The sequence below is a fragment of the Clytia hemisphaerica genome, unplaced genomic scaffold (genome assembly GCF_902728285.1).
Source record: "Clytia hemisphaerica strain Z4C2 unplaced genomic scaffold, Clytia hemisphaerica genome assembly, whole genome shotgun sequence".
Classification (NCBI taxonomy): domain Eukaryota; kingdom Metazoa; phylum Cnidaria; class Hydrozoa; order Leptothecata; family Clytiidae; genus Clytia; species Clytia hemisphaerica.
In genome coordinates, this window is record NW_027104166.1 from 1,776,623 (window position 1) to 1,799,618 (window position 22,996).

The 22,996-nt window shown below is 34.3% G+C and overlaps 3 protein-coding genes across 3 annotated transcripts; all 3 read right to left on the reverse strand.

Moving 5' to 3' along the window:
• Window positions 1-2,782: 2,782 nt before the first annotated feature.
• On the reverse strand, window positions 2,783-22,106 carry LOC136814172 (protein slit-like). The gene is made up of 3 exons (XM_067070685.1): window positions 22,009-22,106; window positions 9,374-11,001; window positions 2,783-4,553 (listed from the first exon to the last, which is right to left on the reverse strand). Exons 2-3 carry the CDS (start codon window positions 10,964-10,966, stop codon window positions 2,796-2,798), a joined length of 3,351 nt encoding a protein of 1,116 aa, XP_066926786.1. The 5' UTR covers window positions 10,967-11,001; window positions 22,009-22,106; the 3' UTR covers window positions 2,783-2,795.
• Window positions 5,039-6,510, reverse strand: LOC136814278 (protein slit-like). The gene has a single exon (XM_067070802.1). The coding sequence runs from the start codon at window positions 6,499-6,501 to the stop codon at window positions 5,059-5,061; it is 1,443 nt and encodes a 480-aa protein (XP_066926903.1). The 5' UTR covers window positions 6,502-6,510; the 3' UTR covers window positions 5,039-5,058.
• On the reverse strand, window positions 13,080-14,396 carry LOC136814281 (slit homolog 3 protein-like). Its single transcript, XM_067070804.1, has one exon. The coding sequence runs from the start codon at window positions 14,324-14,326 to the stop codon at window positions 13,196-13,198; it is 1,131 nt and encodes a 376-aa protein (XP_066926905.1). The 5' UTR covers window positions 14,327-14,396; the 3' UTR covers window positions 13,080-13,195.
• Window positions 22,107-22,996: the final 890 nt, after the last annotated feature.

Sequence of the window (22,996 nt, forward strand, 5' to 3'; positions counted from 1 at the left end):
ATTTCTGAGAACGAAAAAAATCCAGGTAGATTTTGGTCTAACCAAGATTTTTCTTTATGACTCTTTGCAGTAAATTTAGTCGTTCTTCTTTCTTTATGTTTTTTTTTTAAGTTTTTCTCCTTTTTTGTTTTATTTATATTTTTTATGAAAATCTGTAACTTTTTTGAATAAAATTTCTAAAAAATAAGTCCTTACTTTAGCCTCGTTTTCATGAACCAAAAATAATAAAAGATTTTGATATTGGGCGGGGAATAATCAGCTAGAAACCTTTTAAAAGCAGGTAACATCCTAGACTTTGAAAAGTAACTCTAGTAATTAGAACAGTAACACCAGGGATATGTAATAGCGAAGCTGGATAACGCACATTTGAAAAAGTCTTGTTCTATCCATGGAGGTATAAAGAAAAACAGGAGTTTAATCTGTCGGTGTAATTGGTCGTTAAAGTCTTTTGATTTCTTTTATAAAATTTATCAAAAGAAATTCTAAGCTCGCCCGATGAAATAAGACTCTTTAATAGAACTCAAGTTTGCTCTGAACATTCTAACTATCAATATTGAAGATATTAAGCCTTCTTATATACGAGATAATTAGATAAAACTTAGCCCCACAAAACAAGTTTATGTTCCATTTCGTTATCCGTTAAATTTTGTTTCGAAAATAATATTTTCTTAAGCTAGAAAATGGAAAGTTATTTATAAGCACACGCGATTTCAGAATTTTTAGAGAACTTTTGGAGGAGAATATCAAAATTTTTAGAGAACTTTTGGAGAATTTTGGAGGAGAATATCAAGCAATTGAGTTCACATTGAAGAAAATATTAATTGAAAAATCTTGTCATTTGATGAAGGATTGCCAAGTTTACAGGCCTTTTTTTAGTCCAAATTAATTTCTTACACCGATGTCAGAAATAATGGATCTCGTCTCATCCCCGGGGGGGGGGGGGGGGGCACTCATATAATCTGGCCTACATCATGTGCCGCGCTTAAGGGTGGGATTTTTCAGCATCCCAAAATGCACTGTAAGGGTGTGTTTCAGTGAGATTGCACTGCAAGGGTCGAATTTTAAAACAAATTCAATGAAATTTGAAATGAAATTTAACTTTTTTAATTACAAACTCGTGAAATTTGGATTTCCTCTTAGCCATTGATTCTGCTGCTGCATTTATCCTTCACGACTAAAAACTTTTAATTATCAAGAGGGTCTGTAAAACATTGGTGAATGACAATTTAAAAAAAAATGAAAAACATTGTTTTCATTAGTAAAGCTATAAGAAATTTCTTCTGTAAGATTATGAATAACATAGTCGAACGTGCGCACCGCACTGGGCTCAACTTCAGATTTTCCCGTTATTAGAAGGCCCAATTGTAACATTTCAAATATTTAGTATTAGGTAGCAAATATACTTTGTCCGTTTTGGAGCCTTTCAAATAAATAACTTAGGAGAAAGTTCCTCAAACCTTTTTGGTGAAAAACTCGTCCCCAGGCCCCAAAAATCAAAATTTTCAAAAAATGAAAAAAACAACCCCAGATATTCACCCAAGGAACAAGTGTACCAAATTTCAGCCAAATCCGACCTTTTTTGTAGTGTCCAGGCTGCCAGCCTCGTTTTGGTGAAAAACTCGTCCCCAGGCCCCAAAAATCAAAATTTTCAAAAAATGAAAAAAGCAACCCCAGATATTCACCCAAGGAACAAGTGTGCCAAATTTCAGCCAAATCTGACCTTTTTTGAAGTGTCCAGCCTGCCCTAAAGTTTTCGGACGGACATACATACATACATACATACAGACATACATACATACAGACATTCTCAGATTATAGCTCAACTGAAGTTGAGAACTTTTTCATTTGAAATACCGAGCTACGTGCCTCGCTCTCTAACTGATATTTTCAGATAGCGAGTCGGTATGTCTGATTATGGAAAAAATTTCAAGCCAATATGTACACCTTTTCGACCGTAGTCGCGCGGGCATTTTTTTGTCCGCTTTATCCCAAAAAAACCATCCCAGTCCTTTTTTCGCACAAATAGACAATAGAAAAATGCGTCAAAAAAGGATTGAGACGGTTTTAGTGGGATAAAGCGGACAAAAAAATGCCCGTGCGACTACGGTCGAAAAGGTGTATTGAAACAATATTTGTCAAAATATTTACATCCGAAATTTTTAAAGAGGAATCATGAAAGCTTCTCAAATTCATAACAACCGCTGATAAAATTAGATTTCATTTACAAGGAAGCTTTTGGGCTATCTTCTGCAAATATCATTTTGATGAAAAGCGGAAACATCATAGCAAAGAATGTGCAGGCGTATTGCATCAATACTTTGTCTGCTTCATTTTTCTTATAAAAACAGAACACTCAAGGATACAGACTGACAGAGATGTATTTCTATTATCAGATTATGAACAGTTTACAATAGAAAAGACAAAGAAGCAATCCACTAAGGAATTCTCGTCCTTCATCCAGCTTCGTTATTACATATCCCTGGTAACACTAACAGATTTGTGTTTTTTATGCCTGGTTTTGAACGTTACGGTTTGGGAACGTGTTTGTGATATGAACAACAAAAGAGATTGAGGTTTGGTACAACTCCCCTCCCTTCTAGTCTGGATCGCAGACCCTATAGATATACATCCTATCTATTTTGTAAGTTTATTTGTCCATTTTATCGGGTAGACTAATTAACGCCTTGTTGGAAGGTCAACAAAAATTGCTCAGCTGTTCTATCCTGCTTACCATCACATACAGAAAACGCGTATTCGTATTGCAGAGTCCATCATTATCACGTTAAGTCGTCAAATTAAACGACACCGACTCGTCTTTTTCTCCGACGAAAGCAAAGATAAACAGTTACGGCCACACTCAAAACTGACAACGTCAAAGTGACAATAACGGCAATCAAAACTGGCTTCCTTAGCACCGGATCTGGAGCGTTTCCCTCCTGGGATGTTTTTCCTCTTTCTATCTCACAGTTTTGTCCCGAGTATCCACCGACACACAAACATTGATATTTATCTGATGTTTCATCCATAGGTTGACAAGTTCCATTGTTTTGGCAAGGGTTGTTGAAATAACAAGCTTTTTCCATTTCACATTTTTCTCCATGAAATCCTGAACTGCAGCTACATTTGAAAGAATATCGTTCACACTCTTTATGTAGAACATTTATCTCCGAACAATTACTCTTGATTTGCTGACAGCTTCCATTATTCGCACAAGCCTGATCAAAACATGGATCTTCAAATTGACAATATTCTCCAAAGAGTTTGTCTCCACACAGGCATATGTATGTCTCATTTCCATTGGCCTGGCATGTCGAGTTATTTCTGCAAAGGTTTCCCCAACACTGATCTTTGAATTGACAAAATTCTCCAAAGAATTTGTCTCCACACAGGCATATGTATGTCTCATTTCCATTGGGCTGGCATGTCGAGTTATTTCTGCAAAGGTTTCCCCGACACTGATCTTGAAATTGACAAAATTCTCCATAAAACTGATCTCGACACACACATTTGTATCGATTCCAAAGGGGTTGGCATGTCGCATTATTCTGACATTTGTTCAAAGAACAGATTGTGCAATTTAACAAGTTTTTCTCTAAGAAGAGTTTAGTTTCTGTTTCTTTTAAGCTGGTTGGTGTTTCGCATTCTCCTTTGATACTAACATGCTCTAACGATCTGTAATTGTGGTAGAATTGACAATCACAATTCAAAGGGTTACCCCACACCTCAATTATATCAAGAATTCGATCTTCATAATATATAAACCATTCCGATTTGATGGTTGTTAATTTATTATCATTCAGATATATTTCGGCCACGTCAAAAGAGCCTTCTTTGAAACTGTCATCGGTGAATAAGTTATCCGACAGTTTAAGACTATAGATTGTTGCAAAACTGAGAAGATCTTTTGGAAGCGATTCCAAAGCATTTACTTCAAGGAAAAGGTTCTCAATATAAGTGCATTCTTGGAACACTCCACCTTCGATAGATTTAATTTGATTATCTGCAAAACTCAAGCTCTGCAACCGCCTCAAACCATTCAAAGTTCCATTCTTCAAGTGTTTGATTCTGTTTGATTCGAAGTAAAGTTCTTCCAGATTGGGTGCATATTCGAAAAGGTTCGGTTCAAGATCAGTGATACCATTACCGAAGAGATCCAACGTGGTGAGGTTCTGATAACCAATCAAATCTTCTCTCCTGATCACGTGAACTCGATTGTTACCCAGCGATAACTTTCGTAGTGTTGGGATATGAATTGTTATATTTTCCGGCAACTTTGTCAATTCATTATTCCTCAATTGAATACTGAACAGTTTTGTGAAATTGACAAATAAATTAGCAGGGAAGTTGGTGATTCGATTATTATTCAACAGTATCTCTGTCACCTGAGAAGGTTCCCCATTTTGACTGATCTCCACTAGTTCATTGTCAACGATCTTTCGTTTCTCACAAGTCCATTTACTTCTGGTACACTGGCATTGGTGTGGACATCTCTGTTTAGCTGTAGTGATGGCTGTCGTCCAGCACACTGTGAAACTAAGGATGAAAATTAACGACTTCATCATATTATATCACACACAATAGTTACAAGCCTTTTCTCGTTAGCAACGTCCTTCACTTCACTTTATTTAAGTCTGGAACAGCTCCATGATTCTTATTTGTTTGCAGTTAACATTCAATTCTAATTTCAATGTACTTCACATTTTATTTACTATAATGATTCACACTTTGCAGTTTGCCAAGACTAATGAATCATTATTTCAAAATCTACATCTAATATTTGTCAAAACAAAGCTGTCATCAATTATCGTCTGGTTTCGCACACCTGGCAAAACAGTTTTCAAGACGGCATCTAGAGTTACAAAGGATTTATATTTATAATAAATTTTAACTCATAAAATATTCCTATAGAAAAAATAATCTTCACATCAAAACTAAGTTTATTTCAGATACAATACACATTTTCTCGACTAGTAAACCAATAAAAATTATCAAACATTATTAAACTTTTGTCCTGCTGTAAGTTATAATATGTATTCTGTAATCTAACAATGTCAGTAATCAGGCCACCAAATTTCGAACGAAAAGAAGTCTTGCCCTGGATGATCTTCTCCTCTCTGCTATTCTCCTATGTCTCTTATAGAGAAAAGCCACCAAGAAAATCATCGCAAGCAACACTACTGACACCACTGTCACAATTTTAATTACGCCTGAAATTGATAAGAGGTTTCCACCGGCTTTTGTCTGGCAATTTTGTCCTGAAAATCCACCGACACACAAACATCGATATTTATCTGAAGTTTCATCCAAAGGTTGGCAAGTTCCGTTGTTTTGGCAAGGGCTGTCGAAATAACAAGCTTTTTCAATTTCGCATCTCACTCCAAGAAAGCCTGCACTACAGTTACATTTAAAAGTGTTTTCAATTTTCAAACATTTCCCGTTGTTATTTTGGCAAGGATCAACAAGGCATGCGTTTTCGAATTGACAAAATCTTCCTTGAAATTCATCAGAGCAGGAGCAATTGTATGATGTCTCGTTTATGATTTGACATGTTGAATTGTTCTGACATTTATTCACAGAACAGGCAGTGCAATTCAGCTTGTTTTTCTCGTAGATATCTTCATAAATATCATCACCATTTAGGTTCGATGGTGTCTGACAAGTGCCAAATATTTCTGAATTCTTGTTTTCAATAGCAAAGGTGTGAATAGCATTGTGGAGTAGACAGTCACAGTGCAAAGGATTATTGTCCAATACGATCTCAATTTCTTGAGTCAGTGAACTAAACCATTCCAATCGAAAAGCTGTCAACTTGTTGTCCTCCAAACGCAACATTGATAACCGCTTTTGGTTTCGAAAGACTCCATCTGGGAGAGAAACAAGTTGATTGTTACTGAGCCATAATTTTCGTAACTTAGTCGCACCAGAAAAGGCCTCTCTCTCAATTCTCTCAATGTTATTATAAGCAAAGCTAACGTTGTGTAGTTGTTTAGCATTGTCAAAGGTTCCATTTCTCAGCAGTTTAATTTGGTTGTTCTCTGCAAGTACTGTCTGTAATTTGGGTATGTTTTGGAATATCCCTGGTTCAAGTTCAGTGATCAGATTCTTAAAGATATCCAAGTATGTGACGTTTTGATAACCTTCAAAATCTTCTTTTGTTATTTTTCTGATTCTGTTTTGCTGGATCCATAACACTTTCACAGAAGGAATATACAAAGATACATTAGATGGTGGACTCATTAGAAGGTTTAGACCAAGTTCAATTCTCTCCAAATTTGTAAATTTAGCAAAAGCTTTCGTTGGGAAATGGGTTATGAAATTAACGTTCAATAACAACTCTTTTGCTGTTAGTGGATCACCAGAGTTAGCGATTTCAAGTATTGTGGGATCAGTGATGTTCTGTCCACCACAAGTCCACTTTGAACGTGAATATTGACATTTTTCAGGACAGGATTGTCCAAGCATCGCTGGAAACAACACCAGAGTTGACACGAGTAAAAACATTGCTCCCTTTTTGTGCTGAAAATAGATTTTGTTGTGTTAGAGATAGATTTATAATTACTGTAAGGAGGAACTGTCAATCAGAAGTATGAGAATTCTCAAAAGAGAATCTTGACGTATGTGTTACATCATCCATACAGTCCGTATAAAAAACTCTGGTCTGGAAGCTTATTGTTTTAACTTTTTGTTAGCTTTTTCCTTTGTTAATATCAAAAGATAAAAATCGTTTTGCTCAGTTTTTGATCACGTTACCAATTATTCCTCTTGGGATTGGTTTAAGATTTAATCACATGATCAAAAAGTGAGCAAAATAAATTAATTTCTTAAACGAAAGTTCAAGTAAGAAACAATGAAAAGAAACAAAAGGCTTTCAGACCAGGGTTTTTTATACGGACTATGGTTACATGTTGAACTTTTTTTGGGTCTAAACTAAGAATACCGTTAAAAAAATTTAGGATAATTTTCCCAAAAAAGTTAAGAATATCCATAATGAAATGGAAAAACACCATTCTTATAAAAAAAGGTAGAGGACCCATAACGAGTGTAAGCATTTATCACCAAAAAACCAAGAGTTTTACCAACCATAATATCACAACCATCAATCGTGTCAATGCAATTTCTACAGGGTGTCCCTAATAAAAGTATCGAGTTTGAACATGCGATTGAGTAGAAAAGTTTGTGTGTGTTATCGCTAAAATATAATAACGTTCTCCATCACATAGGCTCATTACAAAAGGTAGTTACAACGTATAACTGACAAAGAAAAAAGAAGGAGAGCTTAAAATACAATTTTGTGAATACACACTTAAAACTTTCTACTCAATCGCATGTTCAAACTCGATACTTTTATTAGGGACACCCTGTATAACAAAATCTTCAATCAAGCTTAATATTTTGCAGTATCACAATTTTCATTCAAAAATAATTAAAATTGTTTATTTGCTATTTCGTATTTGCTTTTTCAATTTCAAAGTTTGTCGAAACAAAATAAAAATAGTTAATGATCCGAACTTTCATTAAAATCAAGAAAATAGAACACGAAAAGAGATCTTAATGACGTTACTCTTAGGTTCCTAATAAACGGGGGGTTGGAAAATTTTCGAGAATAATAAACAAGGGGGGCCTAATTGCCGGGGGAGGAGGGTTGGAAATTGTACTTCTGAAAACCCAAAATAAGGTAAATATAGGCAAAAATCAGGTTATTTGGAGCAAAATAAGGAGCCTTTTCTTTGACAGCTAAAAATATTCTTAAAAATTAATAAACGGTGGGGGCTCCTAATAAGGTCCGGGGGTAGAATTTTCGAAAAATTAACAAGCGGGGGAGGGGGGCGTTTATTTGGAACCTAAGAGTATGGAAAAAGGACGGTTTTCATGTTGGTTATCTTCCAAACAAAATTATATAAAAATTAAAACCAATAAATAATACGATGTCGACAAATTGATCAAAAAATATATTTAAAGAAAGTCACAAAAAATTATGCTAAGGTTCTGAAAATTATGCCAAATGAAAAAGTAATTAAATATATTACAAATCCTAAAGATATACTTACTAGAATCAATCAATGCTAAGACGAAATGGCTTTTTCAAGAAATAATTGTGTAACAAACCAAAAATCCAAAATTTTCTTGACAACCTTGACAGTTTACACTATAGACAACTCCAGGCTTGACGTAACCTATACACGTTTTTTTATAAGAACAAACTATGTAAGAGCATAAGGCTTCGATGTTCAAAATATTAAGAACAAGTTTAGAACATTTTAAGGCTTCGCAGACTCTAAAACACCCAATTTCTTAAGAAAATGGACAAAATACTCAATAAATGAAGAAAATAAGAACATTTTAAGAACATTTAGGCTTAACAGAACATCCAGAAGATTCAAAATTTTTGGATGTTCTTATAAAAAAAACGTTTAGTTCATGTGAATTACCGAAAAGTCTAAAGCTAAACAAATATCAGTGTTTATCTCCTAATTGTATTTTTTAAATAACATTCATTTCATTTTCAGTGAATACATGTTTTTTTTTTATAAGCATAACGCTTATAAGCATATGAAGGCTCAGATTTGCAGAATTCCTAAGCATAACATGAGCATATATGTCAGCCTAAAATATTTTTCAAGTGGTCATTTTTATCTGTTTAAAAAGGTTTGATAGAGTTCAAGTAAAAAATAAGACATTCCACAGCTAGCTAACATTCCACTGCTCCCAAAATCTGAACAAAATTTTACAAAATTTCTGAAATTTCATTAAAAACTTGGCTCGGGGTGAATCATAAGCATGATTCTTACGCATATAATAAGCATAAACTATGCCTGGATACTTTGAGAACTTAAGCATACACGAGCCTGACCAAGGGGCATACACTTGCTTATAAAAAAAAACATGTATTTTCAAAATAAACCCCAAGCCTCTGATATTAATATTAAAGTTGATAATATAAAAATGAACAAATAAGCAAATATATAAGAATAATAACGAAATTAGTTTCAAAAATGAAAGATACATTAAGATATTCCCTGATTTTTGTATGTATTACGTTTATATTACGTTCTCTAAAGAATGGGTCAATTAAAAAAACACTTTCTTTATCCAGATGAGGTTTATGCAATCTCATTGAAAAAAAGCCATTATCAAAGTGTTTTCGAAACTATAATCATGAATATTGTTCCGAAATTAGTGGAAATAATAGGCAGCTCAAATTATAATGCCTTCAATAGTAACCAATATAAGAAATAAAATTCAAACCAATGTTAATTAAAAAATAAATGATAAAAAATGCTTTTTGTTACTTTATTTTTCACTTTTTGTTTATATTTGATGCATGTAAAAATCTATGGCAGTGAGTTTTTTGTTCATTAAATCACCTCGATCAAGTATTTTGTGTAGATTTCAAAGGAGTATCCTCGGTTATCTCAGCTTTTTTTGTTGTTCGTCGTCTCAAATACAAAATGACCAGCAATAAAGCAATCAAAGCCAACGCAACTAAAATGATCAGAATGATGTAACCAATTTTGATTTTTGTCTCTTCTCCCAAGATCTCACAGTTTTGTCCTGAATATCCACCGACACACAAACATTGATATTTATCTGAAGTTTCATCCAAAGGTTGGCAAGTTCCATTGTTTTGGCAAGGATTGTTGAAATAACAAGCTTTTTCAATTTCACATTTCTCTCCAAGAAATCCTGAACTGCAGTTGCACATAAAAGTGTCTACAATTCTCAAACATGTTCCATTGTTTTGGCAAGGATTGTTGAAATAACAAGGTTTTTCAATCTCACATTTCTCTCCAAGAAATCCTGAACTGCAGTTGCACATAAAGGTGTCTACAATTTTCAAACATGTTCCATTATGTTGACAAGGATTATCCAGACATGCGTTTTCGAACTGACAAAATCTTCCCTGATTCTTCTCGGAGCACACGCAAGTATAATCCAGCTTATCGACAACTTTACATGTTGAATTATTCTGACATTCATTCAAAGAACAAGCAGTGCATTTCAGTTTGTTGGTCCGGTAAAGGTCTTCGTAAATATCATCATCCTTCAAGTCTGCTGGTGTTTTACAATTCCCAAAAATTAAAAATTTATCATTCCCATTAAAAAAGTATTGCATGGTGTTAAATAAAGCACAGTCACAATGCAATGGGTTCTGCTCAAGATAAAGCTCATTAGGTTTCAAAGCAAACCAATTTTTTTGAAGCGTTGTCAAACTGTTGTTGGTAAGATCTACGGATAGAGAATTGAAAGTCTTTGGTGGAAAGTCTGTAAATTGATTACTTTTCATCTTCAGAATCACTAACCGTTGGTTCCGGAACACACCTTCAGGGAGGGAGGTCAGCTTATTATAACTGAGCCATAACCTTTCTAACTTGGTAGCCGCTGCAAACGCATCTCTTTCAATTTTACCAAGAGCATTTCCATCAAAGCTAATCCACAGCAGGTTCTCGGCACCATTTAGTGTACCGTTTTTCAACATTTCAATCTGATTATTCTCTGCAAAGACCTTTTGGAGGTTTTGTAGGTTCTCAAAAATGTTTGGTTCAATCTCTGTAAGAGTGTTGCTGAAAATGTCAAGGATCTTGATATTTTGGTAGCCGAGAAAATCATCCCTGCTAATCTTGCTGATTTTGTTTTGATCAATCGAAAAACGGTGGACAGATGGTATGTAGTCAGATACATTTGCTGGTGGCTTTGTCAGAAGATTTTGTCCAAGTTCAATTATCTCCAACTTGCTGAATTTGGTGAAAGCTTCAGCTGGGAAATTAGTAATCAAATTGACTTTCAGTATTAACTCTTCTGCTGTAAGTGGGTCACCAGTATGGGCAATTTCAAGTAACACAGTATCATTGATGTTTTGTCCTCCACAAGTCCATTTTAATCGTGAACATTGGCATTGTTCAGGACATGTTTGCGTTTGTGAATAATTGATGAAGACCACAAGCAAAATGAATAGAAATCCCTTCATTGTTACTGCCTGGTACGCTCCTCATTGACCGGATCCTAAATTAAAAAAAAATAGACGGTATTAGCTGACTGGTTGCACTCTAGACAGACTTTAAATATTTCAAGAAAGATTTGGAATTTTCAGAAATTTGTTAACAGTGCTTGTAGGGTACTACTCCTTCGTATTCAACTCGTTCAGAAAAAATATTCAAGCTAAGAGCACCAGTATTTAATTTGGTCTAATTGATTCGTAGGGCGTCTATAACTTATTGGATTGAAAAGAAATCTCCTTGTATCAAGATGAAAGGTACTCTTATTTCAAAACAGTTTCAAACGCAGATGGGTTTTGCTGATTGGCTAATTAAAATTAATAAGGTTAGTTGAAGTTCCGTCCTAATTTGCCAACAATATTCCACTCATTATTATCTTAACAACAAGCATGAAATCACCAACTCAGTCAAATTCTATCAAAAGTAATTTCATTGACTGATAATTCTAAAAGAGCTTTGGGGTGTGATAAGAATGACATTTTTCTTAGATTTTTTCAAAAAATAAAAATTTTATCATTCAGAAAGTGAATATAACGAACATTTCTATCATATAAATATGTATTTCAGGTACCTTGTAAAATTCCCAAATTCCTCCAAACAGAAACATTCATGAAAAAATAAAATATTACTCATTCCAGGAGTGCCTAACAATTGGAGGGGTTGGATTAAATGGGGGATTAAGAAAACTTTTCTAAATTTTAAAGAACGGGGATGGGATGTCTTAATTAATGAGGAGGGGGGCTTGTATTTTACAATAGTGAATACCCAAAATTAGGTAAATAACCAGGCTAATAGAGCAAAATAAAGGACTGAAATGGTGTTTTTACAGCTGAAAAAATTGTCAAAGATTGACAAGGGAAATATGTATAACAATTGTATGAATCACAAACACAGGGCCAATTTATAAGAGTATGGGAGTAAAATTTCGAAACATTAAATAATACTTTTTATACAATTATGTGATTCAAATGACCAAATGGAAGATATAAACAATAAATATATTATAAAATAAATAAAACTATTCAATAAAAACGAATCAATAAAACGGATGTGTTGTAAAAAGATGTAAATATGGGAGAAAATTCAGGAAAATCTACAAAAACTACCGAATCAAGCATCAATTTACGACCTTTGTAGCCCATCTGAATGTATTACATGTGAAGAAGGAAGATCCAAAGACACACTTGAATGTAAGAAGTGAAATCGAATCGTAAACTACATTTGTTCAAAGCTCCCCGTCTATCAAATCCACTTATGTCTAACATACAAATCGAGAGCTTTTATCTGTCAAAACTGTGTCGTGATCACTCCTGATCTATTAGAATGAGTCAATTCACATGAGACATCAACAGTTTCAGGATTCCGAAAGGAGATAAAAGCTTGCAAAAACATAATGAAAGCCCAGGACGTAGAAATCACTCAACTAAAGTTCAAAGACGTTAATACTAAGATCAGTGAAATGAAGGATAGTTTTGATATCAGAATGGCAACAATAGAAAAGAAAATGGATGACAGCATTGAAAAGAAAGCTACGCAGCAGTCGCCAAAATCTACGACGAAGAATATCAAAAAATGAAAACATCTTAGATATGACGCTTAAGGAATATAAAGAATGAAAATGAAAAAACTCAAAGAATCGGAAAATTTTGGAAAGAAAGAGGAGATGAGAAACGCTATCGACCAATAAAATTCCGATTTGCAAACGAAGAAGACAAGAATACTGTTAAGAGCAATCACATGGAGTAAGATTGCCCTTCCGGGTAACAGAAGACTAAGTGAAAAGTGAAAGGAAGACAATTAAAGAGTGGTGTATGAAAGCCAAACAAATGAATACTTCAATATAAAAGACGCAAACTTCAAATTCAAAGTCAGGGGGAGCCCTAGGAGAAAACTCTATCTTAAGAAAATTGTAAACCAAACAAAGAGCGGTTCACTTGTATAGCATTATTATTAATAAAAATGCTCAAGTTTGGAAACGAGGCAAGAGAAAATTCAAATCTCTCATTAAAAAAAATTTAAATAATAAAATAAAATAAAATAAAATAAATAAATAAATATTTTTTACTTTATGAATATCTTCAGGTACTGTCAGGTATCCTAGTTTGAGTGAAGAAAACGATTTAGTTTAATTTTATACTCAAAGTTTCATGCCATCCAGGATGGCAATCTTCAGTGAAATAAAACCTTATCTTCAGGTATCTTTAATTTTGTGATGTACTACTTTGGCCAGAATATCCGAAACTTGGATTATCAACACCAATCTTTGATAGTAAATGTCCTTTTTCAACAATGTATATATCACTATGTTTTGGTTTGTAAAAACAAAGAATACAAACCACAATCAGAGTTGCAAAAACAATCAAACAAACCAACACAATGAAACCCAAATTTATTTGACAACGTGACCCCAAATAACCGAACAAGCAAGTACAAGTGTTCATGGTAGTCCCCTTGTGAACATTACACTGCCCTGAATTCTCGCATGGTTTATCCGAGTAACATAATTGGATTAAGTGACATCTCGTTCCCCCAAACTCGTTCATACAACTACAAACAAATGAATCATTAGACAGCAAACATGTTCCATTATTCCCACAAGGACTTTGTAGACATTGATTCTCATACTGACAAAATCTTCCTTCAAATTCATCAGAACAGGAGCAATTGTATGATGTCTCGTTTATGATTTGACATGTTGAATTGTTCTGACAATTATTCACAGAACAGGTAGTGCAATTCAGCTTGTTTTTAGTCTGAATGTCGTCATAAATATCTTTCACATGTGGCGGTGATCGACAATTACCAAATATATCAAATTTGTTGTTATCAGAGATAAGAGCTTGTATAACATTGTACAATGTGCAGTCACAATGTAATGGGTTTCCTTCAACATCAAGATCATCTGGCGAGGAAAGAAACCATTCTTTTCGAAGTGTTGTCAATCTATTATTCAGTAGTTTTACTAATTGCGAATTGAAAGCATTTGCTGGAAAGTCTGTAAATTGGTTATTTTGCATTTCCAAACGATTCAAGTGTTGGTTTTTTAGTAGACCCTCGGGAAGTTCACTCAAGTTATTGTTATTGAACCACAGTCTATCTAACTTCACATGTAATTTAAAGACATCCTTTTCAATTTTCTCAATTCCATTCCCATTAAAACTGATCCAAAGAAGTTCCATAGCATCATCAAGGACCCCATTTTTCAAAAGTTTTATAGAATTGTTATCTATGAAAACCTTTTGTACTTTTGGTAAGTTGCTAAAAATACCAGATTCCAGTTCCATAATTATGTTGTTTGAAATGTTTACCTCTTTAACATTTTGATATCCCATAAAATCATTTTTGGTTATTTCCCTGATTATATTTTCACTGATGCATAAGTTAACAATTGATGGAATGTAAACAGATAGGTTTGCTGGAGGTTTTGTTAGTAAATTTCTTGTAAGGTCAATTTCAGTCAAATTTGTAAAATTGACAAAATATTCCGATGGGAAATGAGTGATTAAATTGTCTTTCAATATCAACCCTTTTGCTGTCCATGGGTTACTAACATTGGCAATGTCTCTTAATAATATTGCATCAGTGATATTTTGGGCACTGCATTTCCATTTAAACTGTGAGCAATCACATTGTTTTGGACATGATTGACAAGTGGTAAAGAGCACTAATAGTATCCCAATAACTGTTAAAAATGAATTCTTCAGAAATTTATTCATTGTACATAGTAATATCAGCTTCTGGGAACAATGGATGTTTAATTGTGCATTATATAAATAAGAAAATAGGTAAATTTTTAAAACCTTCACCCTTTTGTTACCTACAAAAAAAGAAATATAATTCATTACAGCTATGAGATGACCAAAGAATATAATTTTGAAATTACTGATACCCCTATTACCCAATACATCATACATCTTATTTGAAATTGGGAGACCTAATGTTGAGTGACTTCACATGGAATTTAAATAAAGAATCACAGATCAAAATTAAACTCCTCTATTATATCAGGGGGACATGTAGTTGGTACAAGACATCATGATGACTAACTACATTTTTGCAAAGCTTTTGAAGACATTACAGTGCAATTAAAACAAAAAATTGCTGACATGCATAATATAATGAAAATCTCACAATTTTAAAACAAGCAATTCTCAACATGGGATTTAAAGTTGCGACCTGCTTTAGGTAAGTCTGGAGAGTAAACAAATAACCTCCTTCGGGCAACCCCAAAGGAGGAGCTTTGCTTAAAAAATCTAATTTTTGGCCATAGAAACTTAATCTGCAGGCCTCATCTCATTTTTTTACAATAAATAGAAGCCGATCTGGTGGTTGAAGCTTCAACATCACTCTCCCCTGTTTACAAATTTGTAGCGTAGAAAATGTAGCGTAGTTAAAGGTGCTTGAGCAGACTTTTGTTCAATCTCAGCCTGAATTCCAGTTTGTATACAGTATACAGATTTTTTCTCCTGATTTTCATTTTTCGGAACAAGCGGAAATACTTTGACTTAATGAAACCGAGTGCTATTTTCAAAGTAACGTAAAAACGAGATGGCAGATGCAAATGCTGACTTAAGTCCTGCTGTTAATTTATGATACAATTTTATTTACCCTGACCAACTGACTGACCGTTTTGTCTTTTTCAAAGTCGGGGTGACAGGAACAAAGCAAGCTATTTTTTATTAATGACCCAGTGAAATTGCAGTATGGTAAGCGGAATTATGCAAAACGATGGTTCTGTTAAGTTTTAAGTTCCTTTTCCTTTCGATCCAGAATATCTTGTACCCAATAAGTTAGGATATCCCAATAATGAAAGTGTCCCAGAACTTCTGACCGTTTTTTTAGACGCCTACGTTTTATACTGATCGAAAGAGCTCTCAAAAACAATATAGATGACTTTTAGGTGGATATAGTCGATTGCGCAGCCATCGAAAAATTGTTGTTTGCATCACCTGGCCGCTCCATTGATTTTCCGATGCGGAGAATCTGGAAAAAAATCCGGAAAAAGAAAATTGTGCTTTAATGTATAGCTTTTTCTCTAGCTCTTCTCTACAGAACAAACGAACACATTAACAAAACAAATAACACCGATAAATTAGATTGAAACTACGAGAAGTGAAACAGCATTATTTAGCTATAATTTGCAAGAACACAAAAAAGACAGTCCACCCTGGTCAGAAGAAGAAAATTGGCTTTCTAAAGCAATATAAAAAATCCAGAAATCTTTCCGACTGCCTGCCCGCCTGCATGTATTTTTTACAACCACTGCGACACGAACAGAACAATTTTTCTATGGCCGCCTAAGTAACTGGTTTTAGTTTTTATTAACTTTTAAATTTTGTCAAATTTTAGGGTTCAAGGGGTTTTGCATGCATGTGATGTCTGTTTTTGGGTCCTTAAAAATTTCCTAGGCCTTTGCTGCTGGGGAAAACCCCCTTCACAAAAAACCCTATAAATACTTCATGCTTTGAAATGGCCCATATCTGTGTATGATATTTGTGATCTATCTATCTGGGAACCTTCGGAACCTGCCATCTCTGTAAACCAACTATATTTCATGGCTCAAAATTCGATTGCTTGTTTTAGGGGTTTCCACTGACTCATAAACCAATCAGAAGCCTCTCAATACTCACCACTGGATGACCCGTGGAAGCTAACATGCACAACCCTCAAATGAATGACCTGGCTGGTCATTAAAATACCGTCAACTGCTCTAACTTGGGACTATCTGACAAAAAATGGGAACGCCATTTGGCCACCATTTCACCGTACCTCCACCGAGTAGGCTTTTAAATCAAAATATGAAAAATCTGTAGTGGAACACGCGCAAGTGTTTGGAACCAAGAAGAATAAACTAGTAGCAAAACAATGGATGGCATTCAAAAATTGCGTGAGGTTTTCAAAAACAGCAAAAATAAAGAAATTTGAATATCCTTTTTAAAAATAACTCTTTTCAAACGAAACGTCACAATATTGGTTCTAAAGGTGATATAAGTAGGTTGAAAAAAAAATTTTGTAAAATGGGCCAAAACTGCGGCACAAATCAAGAAAAACACTATGTTGATAAAACAGCAGCCACAAATTTGTTCAATGAGTAAAAATCATTTTTTTCAGATGAAACTCGTAGCAAAAGGGTTTATCCACAAAATATCAAAAATGGAACCAAAATCATTGGGTCACTGGGCTAGAATTGCGGCTCAAAGTTGACGATTTTTTCATATATGCTTTGATTGAAGCCACATTTTAAAGCCCATTGAAAACCCTGCAGCCACAAATTAAACCCATAAGTATCTTTATAAGACATTAAACTACCAAATTCAAGAAAAATGGTTAAAAAATATTGAAGTCTTAAAGCAGGACAGCACATGAGCCAACCCTAAAAATGCCAACTAATACTTATATGTAACAGCTCAGAAGGTTTTATGTACAAAAAATGGTATTTGCAGCCACAAAATGTACACTTTTTCTTAAAATAACACTGTATTTTTGTGTCAGATTGTGTTTGTTTTGCATCAGGCTTTGCAAATATTCATATTTCGAAAACAAAACCCAACCTGGAATTTGTAAATTGATAAATTAGTGATTGAAGCCACATTTTAAGCTGTTTTAAGCCCATTGAAAACCCTGCAGCCACAAATTAAACCCATAAGTATCTTTATCAGACCTCAAACTACTAATTCCAAGAAAAACGGTTAAAAAATATTGAAGTCTTAAAGCAGGATAGCACATATAAGCCAACCCGTTGAGTGAGCCACATGACATACAGCCACAAAACCTGCTGCCCTCACTTTGCCATCTTATATTTCAAGACTGAATCACTCAACTTCAAAGGGAGCCACATTTTTGGAAAGCTCATCAATTTCCTTATTTTATAGAATTTTGTACTACACAGCAGCCACAAGAATATCAACGCTGTGGGCTAAAAAGTGGCTGTGATTGAAAACCTCATTTTTTGGGGTTCTATTTTTGAATTCAATCAATGGAGCGTTTGGACGTCACTCGGGCGGCAAGTTACACACTCTCTATTTGTTAATCCCATCGGCTGATAGCCGGTTAGGCGACGGACGTTCTCTTATTCTCCAACAATCAGCGTCCGGTCATTTTGAATGAAAACAAAAAAGTTAAAAAGGGTGCACTATAAGTGTAAGTTATGGTGACATGTTATGACAGAAAGTATGATTGACAGTCTGGGAAATCCTCTCAATTGCACGCTTATGTTCCGAGGGCGTAAGCGCGCAATTGCATGGTTATAATTTACGCCAGCTCCCGCCCCGGTTGAAATTGCTTAGGGATTTCAAGGGGTTCAGAATTCTCTAATTCGGGTGAAGGCATGGTTTAACGGGCAATCCATTTTTACGGAATCTTCTTCTACGATAAATTTTGAGTAAAACTGCCCTAGGCTTTTAAAATAGACCTTTTTTTAAAGAGGCCATCCTGTTGAATAATTATGTAGTCCAGCAGAAAAACAATGATACAGTCATGCATAATTATTACAATATACATGATACAGTAATTATGCATGACTGTATCATTGTTTTTCTGCTGGACTACATAATTATTCAACAGGGTGGCCTCTTTAAAAAAAGGTCTATTCAACAGAGCTTTTGGAAGGAATTGCGTGTCAGAATAATTAAGGGTGCAATTGCACGTTTACCGCTTATACCGCCCGTCTCAGAACAATTTCGATAAGCGTGTAATTACACACTTAAAAATTCTGCCATTTTGATAACCGTGCAATTGCGCGCTTACGGCCTCGGAACATAAGCGTGCAATTGAGAGGATTTCCCAGACTGATTAATAAACTTGATGGAGTTATCAAAACAAATTTGTTGTCAAAGAGATTTTGATAACAGTATATAAGTGAAAATACAGGCCAGATACCAACAGTCCCATCCCATGTTTTGACCGAATGCTCCATTTTATTAGAGCAGTTGACGGTACAAAGTTAAATCAAAACAAAAATGGTAGAGTAGAACTGGGAACGAGCGGAACTGCGTAGTTGATTTGTTTTGAAATTTTGCTGCTTAGATTGGTTAGCCATTTGATGGCTATGCAAGTTTCCCTCCACTGATGCAAGTTACCCGACTTCACTGTAAAAGATGTCATGGGTCCTAAAAAGCTATAAGACCCTATATTTTTTTTTTTTTTAGATTAGATTAGATGATTTTCTTTTTTAAAAACTCGGTAGAGCTATGTACATTAAAAAACCACCAGAAATGGTGTAAGTAAAATACTAAAAATAGCACAAGTTAAAATAGCTAAATACGAGAGGAAAAGGCCATAAGGATAGCTACCTAAAGCTAGAAAATATATGGAAAAACCTATACCATGAATTCCATGAGAAAATTAACATCTAGCTCAAAATTTCAAATTCAGAAATAACATAAGTTTTCATTTTCTCTTGAATATACATATGTTGAAGTGTGAGAATCCAGAAAATCTTTCTTTAAAGTCCATTTTTCACGCTTCTGTGCTGGGGTGAAGCCTTTAATGCAAAAAAATATAAAATTGCTTGAAAAAACCAAGAACTTTGCCAGAAACTTTTTTCATCCAAATATGATTGTATCAGTACACAAATCTGTGATAGAGTACTGACAACCATTATAGAAAACATATCAATAATCAAAATCTGCTTTGCTTAACTCCTATTTGGTTTTTTTCTGGCTGTTATGCATACCTACCCGACTGTCCGTTAGTCACACTGATAAGAAGAAAAGTTCCAATGAAAGCCAAGGGAAGCTGCATGTTTCTTTTATTTTTGTCTTAAAAACAGAAGTACTATGACCATAAAATAAGTGCAAAATTTTAGCCCTAAAGGTTGAGTGGGTAGCACACAAGAGGCTCATCAAGAAGTGTCCGTTAGTCACGAAAATCATCCTACCTGAGATGAAATTTTCATAAGATCACTTTTTCAGAACGGTTGGTTTCTAACACCTTATTGCAAACAACTTGAGGCTAAACTTACCAAAAATGAAGTATTTTTCCACTAAAAGTTGTTTTCTGTTAGTAAACATGGCAATTGTCCGTTAGTCACGAAATAGATTTAAAATTCAGAGCTCGGAGAATATAATAGACGGCATTCGCTTAAAAAACCATATATTTTGTTCTTATTAAAGCTATTTTGACTATATTTACCCATTTTACCCATAGATATATGTTTAATAGTCAATCCTTTCTTTGTGTGTGCATTTTACATTTTCGTGACTATAACGGACTAGTTGTCATAATAGGGAGAATAATCCTTTTTCAAAGTAAATAAATAAAATACCCTTACCCAATTTGTCTGTCTTTGTCCTGATTCAACAAAGAAACAATACAGTGCAAAAAACACCCATAAAAACTCAACAGATCTTTATATTTCAACATTTTCAAATTTTCGGGATCTATGAACTTGACAGGAATGGTACCACACAGAGAAAAATGAGAAATCTTCTATTCTTTTAGGCTTTTGTCATTCTATTGATATAACATTTCACCCCTAAAGCACCAAATATAGGAATGGTTGGATTGCTTCATCAGAATCATTAGAAAACCGTTTTGTCCGTTAGTCACGTTTTTAAATGTCCGTTAGTCACAGCATTTTTTGCCCAATTTTTGTCATATTTTCTTACTTTGACAATTTTTTTTCAAAATTAATTTTGAAACATAAAATTCAACCTTTCCTCTAGTGAATTTAAGCAAAAAACCCAACCTGTAGCTTTCAGCACTTTACAGCTGTTTGTAAAAGTGTCCCATTTTAGATGTTAATTTTTGTGTCCGTTAGTCACGGGCCTATTAATTGCAATTTCTGACCAAGTGAAAGTCAAGAGAAAAAGTTTTATATGGTTCTTGAAACTTTGACCCCTACTGATAGTTACCACACCAAAAGAAGTTTTATTCCTATTTTCAAGCTTGACTTCTAGCCTGCTAAACAGTGGAAATGTCCGTTAGTCACATATGGAATTCATGATACAAACATCAATTTCAAAATATTCAACAGTAAAAATGGTTGCTGTTGTAACCTAGAAAATGTCAAAAATGAGATGAAAGTTTGATTACATTTTTGAGGAAATAAGTCATAAAATATGATAAAGCTAAAATATACTAAAAAAGAAAAGAAAAAAACCTAAAAAAAATAATTAATTAGTTAGTTATGGAAGGGTGTTTCCACTTAGCTAAATCGGACTAAGAAATTTTTTCATTGTAAAAGTTTATTGAAACAAGGATTAGGGAAAAATGGGGGTACTCTGCACGAGAGGTAGGAGAGAAAGAGTGGTCAAGGGTGAGAGATAAGAAACGCATGAAGGACAAAAGTGAGAATTTAAAAGTGATCAGAGTGATTGATTTAGAGTTTTGTTTAGTTTAGAGCAGTTGCCACTTGTCATTATATTTGTTGGGTTTGTTTGAGTGCAATCCAGATACCAGTCTAAAATAGAGTTTATAATAAATCAAATAATTTTTTGGATTTGATGTGTTGTTTCAAAGAGTTAGGAGAGATGGATTCAGAGTTAAAAGGATTGATTTTAGGTGTGATGGAATTCCAACTTCTAGCCATGGAGTTTTTAAGATTATTAGAACCATAAGTCACTGACTTGGAGAGGGTTAGGGCAAGTTTAGTAGATCTTGTACCATGTACATGATTTTGACCAAGTTTAAGAATAAAACCATTGAAATACTTAGGTGCTTTGTTTTGAATTACCTGAAGAGCAAAAATACAGTGTCTTAAAATAATTAGAGGTTCAACAGGGAGAATTTTTGATTGAATAAAGAGAGGTGCTGTGTGATCTCTTTGGGTTTTGAAATGCATGTATCTAAGGGCCTTGTTTTGTAATGAGGATATTCTGTTGATATAATCACGTTTGATGAAGCCAAGTGTATGCATGCAATAGTTAAGATGAGATTCAAAGAGTGCATAATATAAATTCAGAAGAGTTTTGTAGCTAAGAAATTTAATTTTCAATGTAATTTTTTAAAGTTACACAGGGAGTATTTTAGTGTCTCTAATTTTGCTATCAATAGAAACAAAATAAACTGTTACCTTGTGCTTCGTTCCTTATTTTCTGAACTGATTGAATGTCTGCCCTGATTTTTACTGTAGCTTTGTGTTTCACGCAGAAGTAGTGATCCGCCCAAAAACGGAAAACAAAAGTTCGCGGTATTATGTTTCTTAAACGGCAGCCGAAAGTAAGTTAGGGCATACTTTAAAAGCTGGACCCGGACCTTGGACCCTGACCCCAGACCCTATTTCGGACCTCAAATCGGACCCTAATTCGGACCCCTATCTACAAAAGTCGGACCCCGATCTACAAAAGTCGGACCCCGATCTACAAAAGTCGGACCCGATCTACAAAATCTGCAAATGGCCTATATTCCATTTAAATCATACACAGGGTATCGACAAACTTTTCCAGAGGGTTTGTCACTTTCCAGAAGAGGGGTCCGACTTTTTCGTTGACTTCACTTTTTTTTAGTTAAGCAATGAACAAAGTCAACAATAAATACTGATCTACAATTCTGGACACAACTTGTTGTCCACCCCTCCCTCCAATATCAGTATTGCTAGAGAACTTGTTGGGACTGGGGAAAACTTTGAAAACAGCATTGACTTCGGGGGAGGGGGCTTATTAGGGGTTGAAAAGAGTTTATGGACAAGGGTTTTGTCCAGAGTTATAGTTCTCTTTCAAATAATCTATTCTGGCTACCTAGTAATCTGTAATTTACAGACCAATAATAATATGTCATTATTGGTGCGATTCTACATAGAACGATACTGAACTCATTATTATTTCCAAAAAAGTCCATGATAAAAAAAGAAAAATTAAAAAAAATAAGGTATAAAAGATTGACCACTCCTCAAATCAGATTCCACAAAGACCAAGGTACAGATGCCACTACAATCAGTAAGTAGAAATTTTGTTAGATCATCTATGACAGATTTGAAGAACCAGTACCGACATATATGTATATGTAGATAAATAAAAGAAAATTCATTTCGTATGTATTTGTTTTGTATCGACAAACTGTTT

Coding starts and splice junctions, on each gene's coding strand:
- LOC136814278 (XM_067070802.1), bottom strand. CDS start 6,501: ATGTTTTTACTCGTGTCAACTCTGGTGTTGTTTCCAGCGATGCTTGGA.
- LOC136814172 (XM_067070685.1), bottom strand. CDS start 10,966: ATGAAGGGATTTCTATTCATTTTGCTTGTGGTCTTCATCAATTATTCA. Junction 4,554..9,373: donor TGAAATCTACACAAAATACT/TGATCGAGGTGA, acceptor AATATGATGAAG/TCGTTAATTTTCATCCTTAG.
- LOC136814281 (XM_067070804.1), bottom strand. CDS start 14,326: ATGGGATATCAAAATGTTAAAGAGGTAAACATTTCAAACAACATAATT.